The sequence below is a fragment of the Pan paniscus genome, chromosome 10 (assembly GCF_029289425.2).
Source record: "Pan paniscus chromosome 10, NHGRI_mPanPan1-v2.0_pri, whole genome shotgun sequence".
In the NCBI taxonomy this organism is placed as follows: Eukaryota; Metazoa; Chordata; class Mammalia; order Primates; family Hominidae; genus Pan; species Pan paniscus.
Window position 1 is genome coordinate 102,611,964 of NC_073259.2, and position 15,510 is coordinate 102,627,473.

Sequence of the window (15,510 nt, forward strand, 5' to 3'; positions counted from 1 at the left end):
AATAATTAAAAACTAAATATTTAATAGTTTGGCTTTCCCCCCAGCTACCTAAAAACAAGCAAACAAACAAAAAAACTGCCTCTCAGACTAAAATAGCTGCTTCAAGAGCGCCACATCAACATGTGATAAGTTTGCTCACATTGTTACCTTCATCTTCCTACTCCCTGTGTCAATTACGAATGGCTTATGATGCAACTAATGGCCATTATCAAAGGCATAAGGAAAGACATTTAAGACTTCACATCACAAGAAGTCTCCAAACAGATGATTCCCAGCATTGACTCAACTGCTCAATGGGGCTCACAAAGACCCAGCTCCTGTCTGTCTTTCTTCTGCCATCCTTAGCTCCTTGGCTTTTAGTTCTCATTCTCATCACTTCATGGTTACAAGATGGCTGCCACGGTTCCATGCATCACATCTTCACACAAGGCAGGAAAAAAGGGAAAGGGGCAGTAGATAAAAGGCTGTTAGAGTGCTAGGTTTCCTGTTTAAGATGGCGTCCCCCATGGCAGCGAGGCCTGGAAGCTTCTGCAAGCCCTAGCGCTGCTGCCCCGCTTCCTGGCGGCCAGGTCCCGGGCAGTTCAATTAACCTCCAGAAGATGGCTGAGCCTGCAGGAATACCAGAGCAAGAAACTGATGTCTGATAACAGAGTGAGAGTTCAAAGATTCCTTGTAGCAGACACTGCGAATGAAGCTCTCGAGGCCGCTAAGAGACTAAATGCAAAAGAAATTGTTTTAAAAGCCCAGATCTTAGCTGGAGGAAGAGGAAAAGGTGTCTTCAATAGTGGTTTGAGAGGAGGTGTTAATTTAACAAAAGACCCTAATGTTGTGGGACAGCTGGCGAAACAGATGATTGGGTACAATCTAGCGACAAAACAAACTCCAAAAGAAGGTGTGAAAGTTAACAAGGTGATGGTTGCTGAAGCCTTGGACATTTCCAGAGAAACCTACCTGGCAATTCTGATGGACCAGTCCTGCAATGGTCCCGTGCTGGTGGGCAGCCCCCAGGAGGGCATCGACATTGAAGAGGTGGCTGCTTCAAACCCAGAGCTCATTTTTAAGGAGCAAATTGACATTTTTGAAGGAATAAAGGACAGCCAAGCTCAGCGGATGGCAGAAAATCTAGGCTTCGTTGGGCCTTTGAAAAGCCAGGCTGCAGATCAAATTACGAAGCTGTATAATCTCTTCCTGAAAATTGATGCTACTCAGGTGGAAGTGAATCCCTTTGGTGAAACTCCAGAAGGACAAGTTGTCTGCTTTGATGCCAAGATAAACTTTGATGACAATGCAGAATTCCAACAAAAAGACATATTTGCTATGGACGACAAATCAGAGAATGAGCCCATTGAAAATGAAGCTGCCAAATATGATCTAAAATACATAGGACTAGATGGGAACATTGCCTGCTTTGTGAATGGTGCTGGGCTCGCCATGGCTACTTGTGATATCATTTTCCTTAATGGTGGGAAGCCAGCCAACTTCTTGGATCTTGGAGGTGGTGTAAAGGAAGCTCAAGTATATCAAGCATTCAAATTGCTCACAGCTGATCCTAAGGTTGAAGCCATCCTTGTCAATATTTTTGGTGGTATCGTCAACTGTGCCATCATTGCCAATGGGATCACCAAAGCCTGCCAGGAGCTAGAACTCAAGGTGCCCCTTGTGATTTGGCTTGAAGGAACCAACGTCCAAGAGGCCCAGAAAATACTCAACAACAGCAGACTCCCCATTACTTCAGCCGTTGACCTGGAGGATGCAGCCAAGAAGGCTGTGGCCAGTGTGGCCAAGAAGTGATGTCTTTGTCCTGATCCGATGGAGAAACAAAGCCATTTTTCCATAAAAAGGGATGGTTCATCATTGTGAAAGAAATGCTTATCTCGTTGGGGAGGAAAAAGAGGGGGGTAAAGGCAAGAATCACTGAAAAATCTTAAATCTGTGTTTTCTGGAATAAGCTATCTAGACAGCCTAAATCTGATTTTAGTCTTTATAAAAATAATATCTCGTATTCTCATACTTTTCTGTCACTGTAAGCCTGCCCAGTAGGCAGTGTTTTGCAGACTTTGGGGAGCGGTCTATGTGGCCAAATATTGTGTGTATAGACAGAATTTGAAATCGGGTCCTGCTTCATTTACAAGAATTTTGGTGGGCATCTAATCCTACATAATGAAAAAGAAGAACAGACCATTTAAAAACTCAGACAAGATTATATTTAATATATTAATTACTAAAAAGGCACAAGATTACACTGAACATTAGCTACTAAAAAGGCACTGCCAAGACATTCAAACAAATAGCTATTACACACTGCAGCAGATTTTACAGGTTTCTAATTCCAACATACGTTTGAAAAATCCATGAGTGTTCCAAAATATATTTAATAATGGAAGGTCTGCATTAATATACCATCCATGTGTTTTTACCATTTGGTTTAATATTGAATATACTGTTTACCTCACACTAAAAATAAAACCAGAAACCTTATTTGTGACTTTGGAGTGGAAGCTTCCATTTTTGGGTCAAAAATGAATCCTGATTCTTATGGAAATCTCTGTTATTAAGTCATTTCAAGATGAGACAACACTGAAGATCAAATTGTGTTGGGTATCAGTGTCTTCTCTCCTCGTTTATCTCTTACACCTCATCCTCCCAGGATCTACCAGTTTATGGTAGAAAGATGGGAACCTTATCTGAATGTTTTTTTTTTTTCCATGATGTCCAATTTTGTTGTGGGAAAGGATTTGGATAAAGTTTTTGTTTAAATTTTGGTAGATTTTTATCTATACAAGTTTAAATAAAATTATGTTTTGTAAGTTGTAAAAGAAAAAAAAAAGGCTGTTAGAACTGTCCTGGGAAGAACTGGACCAGAACTAGTGCAGCTGCGGTTGAGATGGAGAGATGATGATTTTGAGATGTATTTAGAAGGTAGAATTGACATGGGTTGATGGTGGTAATGATGAGGAAGATGGTTCTGAGGTTTCTAGCTTGGGTGGTGGTGGTGCCTTTAATGGAAATAAAGAGTACAGAAAGAGCAGACTTGGTGTAAGGGAAAAAACAATGACCTTGGTGTTTTAGTTTGAGGTTCTCTAGGAACATCCTGAACCAATATTATATAAGAAATTTAAAATATAGATCCACTGCTTATAAAAGAGGTAGATGCTACTAGCTATGTAACTGTAGTAGTATTTGCCACACAGGTGGCAGCTGGGTCCACAGAGGGTGTGTAGGAAGGAGGGGGAGCCACAGAACCCTGAAGAGTGGTGGAGAGGTACACGGAGACCTGGAGAGAAAACACCCTAAGGAATGATTAAGCTTCAAAGAACAGGAAGAGGTCTCCAGTGTTGACCAATCTAGAAACCAAGTAAGGCCAGGCTGTGAAATGCATGCACTGGTTTTGGCAATTAGGTGGTCGATGACCTCATTGGATGCAATTCTTGGGAGGGAGGTACTGATTCTAGTTTATAGTGGTTTGAGGAAACTTAGGCAGTAAGGAAGTGGAGACGTTCAGGAAATGTGCTGGAGGGATGGACATGTGACCAAGTTCTGGCTCAAGAGTCATAAAGTTGGTCTTTCGGGGGCACTTCTAGAAGAGATTTTACTCTCTGTAAAAGGGAAGGAGAGCCTGTCTAGCATGTTTTTCTGTGTGAGGATGTGATGCCTGGATCCAGGGCAGCCATCTTGTGGCCAGGAGGGGAGACATTACTGATAGACGGAGGCCAGTAGGGCAAGAGCAAGAGGACGGCTGAGCATGGTCATTGGCCTTCACTGAGCTAATAAATCAACCCTGCAGCCACCTGCCTCCCAGCTTCTTTTTAGGTGAGAAAAATAAACCCTTGGCCAGGTGCGGTGGCTCATGCCTATAATCCCAGCACTGTGGGAGGCCGAGGTAGGCGGATTACCTGAGGTCAGGAGTTCGAGACCAGCCTGGCCAACATGGTGAAACCCCGTCTCTACTGAAAATACAAAAATTAGCCGGGTGTGGTGGTGGGCACCTGTAATCCCAGCTACTCGGGAGCCTGAGGCAGGAGAATTGCTTGAACCTGGGAGGTGGAGGTTGCAATGATCTGAGATCGTGCCACTGCACTCCAGCCTGGGCGACAAGAGTGAAACTCCGTCTCAAAAAATAAAAATAAAAATAAAAATAAACCCTTGTTGCTTCAGCCACTTTAGCTCTGCTTGTAACTGGAATGTCAAGGACACAGCTCATTAGATGTGATGAAAATGAACCCTACTGTTGCTCCCATTGGCCCTGGAAACTCTTCAGTGGGGTGATATTCCCCTACTGGATGAAAACTCTGGTAGGTCCATGACTTTTGTCCTCACCCTCAGGTAATAGATAATCCAAAGTCACTTTCCCTAGCAAACAGATTTGCAGCTGTGGAATCAGAATAGTCCAAGATGAATAAAAGCCTGAATCTGACTTTGCATCGTGTCTCCCTTCCATCACCAGGCCTGTCTCAGGCCCACAGCCTGAAGTGTAAAGAGGCCATGGCTGGTGTTTCTTTCTTTTTCTGCCTCATGCTTCTTCTCCTTCCACCCAACGCTCACCCCTACCAGGCTGCTAGGGTGTGCTTGATCCCTTAGGGCCAGGGCATGGGAAAGACAACCGGTAGAGTATTTCCTAAGTGGGTACTGCTAAAAGCCAGCTGGGGTCTCTGTTGTGACCCAACTGATTTTTTTCTCACGGATACTTCTGCAGGCTCTTAGGAGATTGCTACTCCGGGATTCCCTGCAGGTCTCTTGAGGGGATGCATCTGTCCTAGGGTCTCCTTCCTCAGCCTCACAGGGGTGCTGTGCCCACTTCCCACTTTCTTCTGAGGGGATCCCCTGCCCTCATTGGACTAGCAGCATTTCTCTCCTGAGTGCTGCATGCCAGAGCCGGAGAAGCATTCAGCATCACAGTGGCTGCCTCCAGCACAGGCCTCCTGTCTGGCAGCCACAGGTCTCGTTAGCTCTCTCACTTGTCTGTCTGAGACCTGCCTTAAGTTGAGGGCAGTAAAACCTCCATCCCGGGCACCTCAGAAGAAATCTGAAGAAAAAAAACAGTTGAAGAATCTTCTCTTTCCCCTCTCTCAATCCTGAAAAGGGTGAGGAGTTCAGGAACACAGGGAGAGGCCCTCAAACCTGCGCTTTGGAAATTCTACCTATAGTGACTTGGCTTTGCAATGTTATCTTCTGTGTTTTGGCATCTTGGGCAAAACTGGTTTAATCACCCACCTCTGGAATGCTTTTTTTTTTTTTTTTTTTTTTTTTTTTTGAGACAGAGTCTCATTCTGTCCCCCAGGTTGGAGCACAGTGGCACGATCTCAACACATTGCAACCTCTGCCTCCCGGGTTCTAGCAATTTTTGTGCCTCAACCTCCCAAGTATCTGGAATTATAGGCATGAGCCACCATGCCTGGCTATTCTTTTTTTTTTTGGTAGAGACGGTGTTTCAACATGTTGGCCAGCCTGGTCTTGAACTCCTGACCTCGGATGATTCACCAGCCTCAGCCTCCGAAAGTGCTGGGATTACAGGCGTGAGCCACCGCACCCGGCCTTGGAATGCTTATTATTGAGAAAAATAAACCTCTACTGTTTTAGCCAGTTTTGGCTCAATATTCTATTACTAGCCACCAAAAGCAGCTGAACTGCTTCACTGTGCTGGGTTGACTTCATGACTCCCCTGGCACAATAAAGGCAAAGCCCATCATTTATGATAGTAAAAAACTGCAGATATCCAACAACAGGAGATGAAACCAATGAAACACATACATGGTGGAAAATTGTGCAGGCACTTCAAGTGATAACTTATAGGAAAAAGTTCATATTTTGCTAGATTATATATATGCAGAGCAAAAAGACTAAGAGGAAATATGTAAGAAAGGTAAAATTTCAATTTGGTTGAGAAATGGAGTAAACATATTTCTATGCATATTTCTATGCATATTATATATGCATAGAAAATAGCTGGAAGAATACACGATACACAGATATCAGCAGTTGCATCTGGGGAGGGGTCTTGGGAATCTGGGTGGGAAGGAAGGTTACTTCTGAATTTTTCAACCATGTGCACATATTCTTTTTTTTTTTTTTTTTTTTTTGAGACGGAGTCTCACTCTGTCGCCCGGGCTGGAGTGCAATGGTGCAATCTCGGCTCACTGCAAACTCCGCCTCCTGGGTTCAAGCAATTCTCAAGCCTCAGCCTCCCTGAGCAGCTGGGATTACAGGTGCGGGCCACCATGCCTGGCCAATTTTTATATTTTTAGCAGAGACGAGGTTTCGCCACGTTGGCCAGGCTGTTCTCAAACTCCTGACCTCGTGATTCGCCTGCCTCGGCCTCACAAAGTGCCGGGATTCCAGGCGTGAGCCACCGTGCCCGGCATGTGCATATATTCTTTTCTCAACTGAGGAAAGTAGTAGTTTCGTGGGTAGGGTTGGGTGGTGAAGGTTGTTTTTGTTTAAGGTCAACGTTTTTGGAGGGAAAGGGATAATAATGGTTTTCTCTAGGTGGAAGAATTAATGCGGATTTTTATCTTTCTCTGTCTCTTCTATATTTCCCCAAATGTCTCCAAGTCATTTTGTATTACTAAAATAATCAGGAAAAAACCCACAATAAAATGCTCTTCCTTTCCTTGTTCCCTTTCCTTCCAGAATAATTCAGTTTTAAAGCCATTAGCTGTTAGTTGAACAGAGTAAGGCAGGGACCCATGGTGGGAGGGGCTGGTAGCCTAGAGCAGGGTGGCCGAGCTCAGGCATGGGGAGGAGGACACAGGGGAGGGGGTACCCGGCAGAGTCATCAATCTAGAAGGGTGGAAGAGGGCTTCCTTGAATGGGCAGCCTGGAGCATGTGTCAAAGCCAGAGAGGGTGGCAGGGAGGTACATGCACTGGGGCCACCAGCAAGGTTGTCTTAGATCCAAGTAGGGCGAGGCAGTCAGCACTGTCAGTACCCAACCATCACCCACATGGTGGAGATGTGGGCAGCAGAGATGGGAAATTTGTTATACAGAGGGAGTGGAGAAAATGAGTAAATATGTTAGAGACAATGGAAGTCCATGCTTTCACTGTAGGAGAAAGAAGTTACAAATATGGAAAGGAGAACTTGAATAAACCCAGAGGTGTTGATTGGTATTGGAGGTATTAGTGTGCACTCATGATTTTCAATATAGAGATAGATGCAGAAATCAGCAGAGATTTAAATTTTTATATAAATGCATATAAGTATATAAATAAATACAGACATTGTCTTAGTCAGCTCAGGTTACTATCACAAAATACACTAGATTGGGTGGCTTACACAACAGACATGTATTGCCCATAGTTCTGGAGACTGGGAAGTCCGAGATCAAGACGCTGGCTAGGGCCCTCTTCCTGGCTTGCTCCCTACCTTCACACTGTGTCCTTACATGGGACAGAAAGAGAGAACGAGAAAGAGAGGCTGCTGCTCTTTTTTTTTTTTTTGAGACAAAGTCTTGCTCTGTTGCCCAGGCTGGAGTGCAGTGGCACGATCTTGGCTCACTGCAATTTCTGCCTCCCAGGTTCAAGCGATTCTCCTGTCTCAGCCTCCCGAGTAGCTGGGATTATAGGCATGTGCCACCAGGCCCAGCTAATTTTTTGTATTTTTAGTAGAGACGCGGTTTCACCATTTGGCCAGGCTGGTCTCGAACTCCTGACCTCAAGTGATCCACTTGCCTTGGTCTCCCAGAGTGCTGGGATTACAGATGTGAGCCACCTCGCCCAGCCATGCCCTCTCTTCTTATAAGGCCACTAATGCCATCATGAAGACCCCACCCTAATAACCTAATTTAACCTTGATTACCTTCCACAAGCCCCATTTCTAAATACTATCACAATTGGGACTAGGGCTTCAACATATGAATTTTGGGGGACTCAAAGATTCAGTCCATAACAGATGTCTATGTATGTACCTGTATCATTACATACTATACACACATACATATATCCATATACAAAATGTATTCCCTACCCTGTCTACTATGACGGCCTGGGAGTGGTGATGCCCTAATAGCAGAGCAAACCTAGAATCCAAATCTTGGCTTTAAAATGCAGTTTTCCACCAAATGCAACCCAGGCTCCTTACAAGAATGGTCAGTTCTAGGTCTAGGGCAAGGAAAGTACAACATGAGCCTGGAGCACGTGCTTGCTCAAAGAATAATGAGGACATGGCAAAAGGACACAAAAGATTGCTTAAATGAGTTCCCACAGCTGTACAGGGTTCAACTTGTTACTAAAATGAATAATAAACATGGATTACAACCCTTTGAATAAAATAGGAAACAGTGATTCCATACTAATATTAGCAAATAGATGAATAAATTGAAAGTTTGGTGAGAAATGGGAGGTACAACATACTTCTCCACTAACTCCTCATTAATTACTCATGCGGACAAAACATCTTTACAGTGAAGGGGCCTAGAAGACACCTTAATTATCAAAGCAAAATCATCAATAATGGGACAAATGGAAACTGAGCTCTATGTGACAGGATGCAATGAGAACAGTATCATTTCTGTGATGTTCTGGCCAAAGATGGATAACTTGAGTTTAATCACAAAGAAACACCAGATTGAGGGACATTATACAAAATGACTGGCCTATAATCTTCAAAAGTGCCATGATCATGAAAGTCAAGGAAAGATGGGAGGAACTCTTTCATTCAGGAGACAAAAGAGATAACTAAATGTAACCTGTAATTCTGAACTAGGTCATTTTGCTGCAAAGGCAATTATTGGGACAATTGGTGAAACTTGAGTGGGGTCTAAGGACTGGATGTCAGTAAGACATCTATTTACCTTCCTGATTCTGACGGCTGTATTATGGTTTTGAAGGAGAGCGTCTTTATCTGTAGGAATTACACATTAGAGTAACTGCATGTGACTGGATATCAGGTTGGCAACTGATGGTTACTCTCAGGTGGTTCAGGAAAAATATAATTCTTTGTACAGAACATCCAACTTTTCACTAAGTTTATGATCAGTTCAAAATTTTTAAAAATTTAAACAAATAAATTGATTTACATATAGAACTGAATATCTCTAAATATATAGTAAACGTTATTACATATTATATCTTTATTTATGCATTAATAATGTATAAATATAAAGTACTAAAACCTGGGAGCAGATCTCAACTTCCTTGTGCCCAATGGGAATCTTCAAGCCCCTGAAGTTCCAAAGAGGTTCCAAAGAGAGTGAGCCAGGCCTTGGGAGGCTGCATAACTATAACTGAAGGCTGGGTCCCTCTCTATACCTTCTGGCCATCCTATTCTGAGAAGATGGCTTTCAAACATCCTAGAAAACTCAAAATCAGAAATTCTAAATTTCTAATATTCTGTCCCTGGGCTCTCTATTCTGTTCCATTGGTCTATCTGTCTGTTGTTATGGAAGGATCATGCTGTTTTGTTTACTACAGTTTTATATATATTTTGAAATCAGGTAATGTGATACCTCCAGCTTTGTTCTTTCTGTTCAAGATTGCTTTGACTATTTGTGGTCTTTTGGGATCCCATATATATTTCATAAGTGTTTTTTTATTTATGTGAAGAACGTCATAGGTATTTTGATTGGTATTTCATTGAATCTGTAGATTGCTTTGAGTAGTATGGACATTTTAACAATAATAATTATTCCAATCCATGAACATGGGATATCTTTCCACTTATTTGTGTCTTGTTCAATCTCATTCATCAGTGGTTTCTAGTTTTCAGTGTACAGATCTTTCACCTCCTTAACTTTATTCTTAAGTATTTTAATTTTTGGTAGCTATCGTAAATGGAATTGTCTTAATTTCTGTTTCAGATAATTTGCTGTTAGTGTACAGAAACACTGCTAATTTTATAGTGTTCTCATAAATCATTGAAATCCCAGAAATTCTGCTAATTCAGGATCCCAAAGGCATGCCACAGATTGTTTCATGTCCCTGGAAGTGACCTGATGGTTTGGCATCAGACAGAGGAGGGTTTGATTTCCAGTTCTACCATTTCTGTACCATTTTTCACCCTTTCAGCACCATTGCCTCTTGTTCCTTCATGTGTCAAGTAAGAAGATGACAGTAGCTTCTTCTTAGGGCTGTAGTGTAGATGAAGTGAGATAATATGTAAAGCCCCTTAGCCCGCTGCCTGGAAAATGACATATTCCATGAAGAGGAACTTGTTCCCTTTATCATTTGGAAGTTCTTTGTAAGTCATATTTCCCTGTTTTGACTCCAGAAATGTGGTCATAATTTCAATAAAAGTGGAAAGTACCTAAAGTCAGCCTGGGCTGGGCTCTGAGGTGTGCTCTTTTTTTAGCCAGGGTGGACTTCAGACTCCAGCAAATTTTATGAGATTAGCTTTATAGCCCAGAGTTCCTCCTAGTATGGGGTGAGGAGAGAATGGGAAGGGCATGGTGAGGTAAAGGTCAGTATCAGGGAAACTGAAGTCAAAGAAAGCTGTTCAGAAGTGGCAGCATTCTAGTTAGATATCTTTATCCCTTTGCATCGGGGGGGGGGGTTTGGAAGGTTGTAGTAAACCCAACCATAATCAACACTATTTATTGAACACCAGCTGTCTAGGTACAGCAGATAAGAAAAAGACACACTCTCAGTCCACCAAGTGCTCACAATCTAGGGGCAAAGGAAAATAGACCCAATAGATATCTTTTTTTTTTTTTCTTTTTGAGACAGAGTCTCACAGTGTTGTCCAGGCTGGAGTGCAGTGGCGCCATCCCAGCTCACTCACTGCAACCTCTGTCTCCCAGGTTCAAGCGATTCTCCTGCCTCAGCCTCGAGAGTAGCTTGGATTATAGGTGCCTGCCACCACACCTGGCTAATTTTTTTTTTTTTTTTTTTAATAGAGATGGGGTTTCACCATGTTGGCCAGGTTGATCTCAAACTCCTGACCTCAAGTGATCCACTAGCCTTGGCCTCCCAAAGTGCTGGGATTACAGGTGTGAGCCACTGTGCCCGGCCAGATATTTCATTCTCACAGTACCTGGGCTGCTTTGCTCATTGCATTGATTAAACACCACCTACATATGTGCCTGACACTTGGCAAGGTCCTGTGGGAGGACGAGATGAGTGAAAGAGCAAGGGCATGCTCTGGCCACAAGGAACTCACTGTTTACTTCAGGAGCAGACATAAAAGAAACACTTCTCAATAACTAGGAAAAAGGTATTTAGAGAGCATTTCTTTACAGAATACAGAGTCAGGAGGAGAAGAACATGAGGGCTTTGCAGAGCTGACATCTGAAAGGGTCTTGAAGGAGAAGAAATGTGATTGCAGGCAGAGGAGGTGTTTGTGTGTCACCTAAGGGCATGAAATAGCAAGGTGGGCTCAGGGCTTGAGGTGTAGAGCATGCAATGGGGGTGGGGGGTGGGAGATGAGGCTGGGGCATTGCATGGACTTCAGTACACTGGGAACCTAGTGGGCTTCACTCAGAAATTCAGACATGACCATCTGGGCAAGAGGAGCCACTGAAAATTTTAAGAAGTGGAATAAGATGATCTGATTTGCATTTTAGATCACACAGGTAGTTTACATGGTGGGTGGATTGGGTATGGGCAAAGATGAAGACCCGGGACCACATAGGAGACTGTTACAACTCTCCTGGGGGGAAATAATGGTGCCCTGAACCAAGGTAGGAAAGAGTAAGGTGGACAAGTTTTGGGTGTCTTTAGAAGGTAGAGTTTGACATGATTAGATGGCACTGGTTAGAAAGAGGGGGAATGGCTTTAAGATTTCTAGCTTGGGTGGGTGAATAAATGGATGGTGTTGGTGCCTTTATGGAATGAGGTAGTGTAGATAGAGCAGATTTGAAGTAAGGGCAAAAAAATGAGGTTGGTTTTATATTATGAGGTGCTCTAAGGATGTCTATGTAGAGATGAAGGGGAAATAGAAATATGGTCTGTGGCTCGGAAAAGAGGCAGGTACTCACTACATAGAGGCAGTGGAATTAGTCTTAGAGATGATGGCTGAATCACGGGGAGTCTGTGCAAAGGGGGTGAGATGGAGATAATGCAGCCAAAGAAGGCTAGAGGGTGGTCAAGAGGTGGCAAGAGAACCAGAGAGCGGCATCAAGGAAATACCCAACAGGCTGGGCGCAGTGACTCACGCCTGTAATCCCAGCACTTTGGGAGGCTGAGGTGGACAGATCACTTGAGGTCAGGAGTTCAAGACCAGCCTGGCCAACATGGCAAAACCCCATCTCTACTAAAAATACAGAAATTAGCTGGGCCTGGTGGCACGCCTGTAATCCCAGCCACTTGGGAGGCTGAGGCAGGAGAATTGTTTGAACCCGGGAGGCAGAGGCTGCAGTGAGCCCCGCTGTACTCCAGCCTGGGCGACAGAGTTAGACTCCATCAAAAAAAAAAAAAAAAAAAAAAGAGAGAAAGAAAGAAAGAGAGAAAGAGGGAGGGAGAGAGAGAGACAGAAAGAAAGAAAGAAAGAAAGAAAGAAAGAAAGAAAGAGAAAAGAAAGAGAGAGAGAAAGAAAGGAAAAGAAAGAGAGAGAGAAAGAAAGGAAAAGAAAGAGAGAGAGAAAGAAAGGAAAAGAAAGAGAGAGAGAAAGAAAGGAAAAGAAAGAGAGAGAGAAAGAAAGGGAGAAAAGAAAGAAGATATCCAAGGGAAGCAAAATGTTTCAGATGGGAGGGAGCACTGCAAAGGGAAATGACTAGAAGTTTAGTAAAAACACAGGCTGTGAAGCATGCACCAGAAGTGCAAATGGGTCCTCGGTGACCCCACTGAGAGAAGTTTTAGGGGAGTGTTGGGGGCTGACACTAGTTTTTAGTGGATTAAGAAATCCTGGGAGAGAGGAGTGGAGACTATTCTTTTAAGAAACGTGATAGTGACAGGGAAGAGAAGGAATAGTGAGCTGAGGAAATGCAGGATCATAAAAGTGGGTTTAGGACAGCAGCAGCTGGACATCTGTGTATGTTGAAATGAACCCACTGGAAAACAGGTGCTCTCAGAAGAGGCAGGAGGCCCAGGTGGGAGTCTGCCTTGGACAGAGGCCTGGAGTGGTATGAAGGAGGGGTGAGCCGAGGGGAGAGCTGAGGCCTGATGAAGTGGGGACCCTAGCCCTCTGCAGAAGGGAAGCTATTCAGCAAGGGGGTGCCAGGGAAGGCAGCAGCTTCCTCAGCACTTGCTGCGGGAAGAAACACTGAAGTCCCAGGCTTCCAGGTAATGCTGTTTTCATCAGCAGAGCCCCGCTGGCCTGAGCTGGAATTCTGACTGGGCAGGTGACATGGGCAAGGGCCGGGGGTGAGGCACAGAGTCTGCTGCGGAAGCATCTCAGGGGTGCAGTAGCCAGTAGGGGTGGCCCTGTGTATGCCTCGGGGCTGGGCGTCCCGCAGAGGGGGTTACTCACTGCTGACTCAGCCCCAGGTGCTCATTTGCATGTTATTCATTTCAAGCCAAAAACACTGGAGCAGGAGTACAGGAGCATCTCATCCCCTTTCCAAACAGAACCACCCCAGGTCTTCCCAGCGCTCCTGCTGTTGTGCTGAGTCTCTCTGACCCAGAAATATTTCTACTTTGGAAGAGTCTACTAAGCTGTGCTGTATAGCTATCTGTGAAATTGAGCTGAAAAATTCAAAGAAACACTCAGAAAATTCATTTTCTCTGTAAGGATATCAAGGTAAGTTTAACATGCCAAGAGCCTGGGCCTTCCCCCTTCCAAATATTATCTTATTTTCATCTGACTTCTCCCCCACCAGAATGTAACCTCCAAGAGGACAGTAACATTGTTTTGTACTCTGTGCCTAGAACAGTGCACGGCATGCAGTAGGTGCTCAATAAATGGATTAAATTCTGTAATCCCAGCACTTTGGGAGGCCGAGGTGGGCAGATCACTTGAGGCCAGGAGTTTGAGATCAGCCTGGCCAACGTGGTAAAACCTCGTCTTTATTAAAAACACAAAAAATTAGCCGGGCATGGTGGTGCATGCCTGTGGTCCCAGCTACTCAGGAGGCTGAGGCAGGAGAATAGCTTGAACCTGGGAGGCGGAGGTTGCATGAGCAGAGATTGTGCCACTGCACTCCAGCCTGGGCAACAGAGCGAGACTCTGTCTCACATAAATAAACTAATTAATTAATGCATTAAATTATTGAAGGCTCCTGGGCACCCCAGGCCTTCAATAATTTAATGCATTTATTGAGCATCTACTATCTCATCTAACCCCTATAATCCTAGGCAGTTAACAGTTTAGGAAGGGGAGATTCTCAGAGGTGAAACACCACCCCTCCCACCCCCTCATCCTCATTTAATCAAATTGCCAGTAAGGGGAAAGTCCCCGAGTTTCGAGCTGGGCTTCCCACATGTCATGGAGTTCAGAAATGCCTTTATCAGTTTATCAGGTGCCCACTCCTGTGAAACTGATTCATGCTAACGGATTCACTCTGACAAGAATATCCCCGAGAAGAGAAAGCGAATGTAGTGATTTACATTCAAGCTATACAGCTGCCAAGGAGCTGAAACGTTCTGCCCTGTCGGACAGCTCAGTCTGTCCCCAGTAGAAAGAGTTCACTGAGGCTGCCAAGTAGTCGCCAGCTTGGCTTGGAGCCTGCACAGAGTCGATAGCCTCAGGGAGGCCATGAGCAAGCTCTGTGAACCAGAAACCCAGAAGACCGAGTGCAGCTGGCCAGGCAGGATCCCCGCCTGCTCTAGGGACACAGCTGCCACTCTCCAGCTCACCCAGAGAGCCAGCCACCAGCCTCCTGCAACCCTCTACCTTCTCCTTTGAGAATGATTGCTTATTGACTGAATGGGTCACCTCCATTCCTTCTCATTCATGGTTTCCATGGACTTTCCTTTTTCTTTTCTTTTTTTTTTTTTTTTTGAGACAGAGTCTCACTCTGTTGCCCAGGCTGGAGTGTAGTGGCGTGATCTTGGCTCACTGCAACCTCTTCCTCCCGGGTTCAAGCGATTCCCCCGCCTCAGCCTCTGGAGTAGCTGGGAATACAGGTGCGCGCCACCATGCCCAGTAATTTTTTGTTGTTGTTGTATTTTTATTAGAGATGGAGTTTCATCATGTTGGCCAGGCTGGTCTCGAACTCCTGACCTCAAGTGATCCACCCGCCTCGGCCTCCCAAAGTGTTGGGATTACAGGCGTGAGCCACTGTGCCCGGCCTCCATGGATTTTCTTAGTCAATTGTTTGTTGTTGACAAGGCATAGCAGGAAGTCACCTTGCAATTCTGACCATGTTTGGGGACAGCCACCTTTCTGAATCCAAGCATGTCTTTGGGTCTCTGCTGGCTTAAGCCACTGTGTGTGGGGATGTATAAACTTCTACCTGTGGCCTAAGTTTTGGGGTCTTACAGTTCACTGTTCCCGGGAGCTACAAGACCTGGGCATCAAAACACAGAAAAATATGATGAAGGAAGAGAATTCAAAACCACTTTGGGAGGAAACCCCTGGTAGAAGGCTAGGCTAGCACTGTTGCTTGTGACGTTGACAGTCCAAGAATCAGAGAAGGATCCAGGCCTCCAAGAGCTTCTTTGGCAAATGGGGTCCCTTACTGCTAGTACAGACCAGAAAGTAC

At 44.5% G+C, this 15,510-nt stretch overlaps 1 protein-coding gene across 1 annotated transcript; it reads left to right on the forward strand.

The window, feature by feature from the left end:
* The first annotated feature begins 612 nt into the window (after positions 1 to 612).
* LOC100995634 (succinate--CoA ligase [GDP-forming] subunit beta, mitochondrial-like) lies at positions 613 to 1,884 on the forward strand. Its single transcript, XM_034935015.3, has one exon. It carries the CDS (start codon positions 637 to 639, stop codon positions 1,789 to 1,791), a length of 1,155 nt encoding a protein of 384 aa, XP_034790906.2. The 5' UTR covers positions 613 to 636; the 3' UTR covers positions 1,792 to 1,884.
* The last annotated feature ends 13,626 nt before the right edge of the window (positions 1,885 to 15,510 follow it).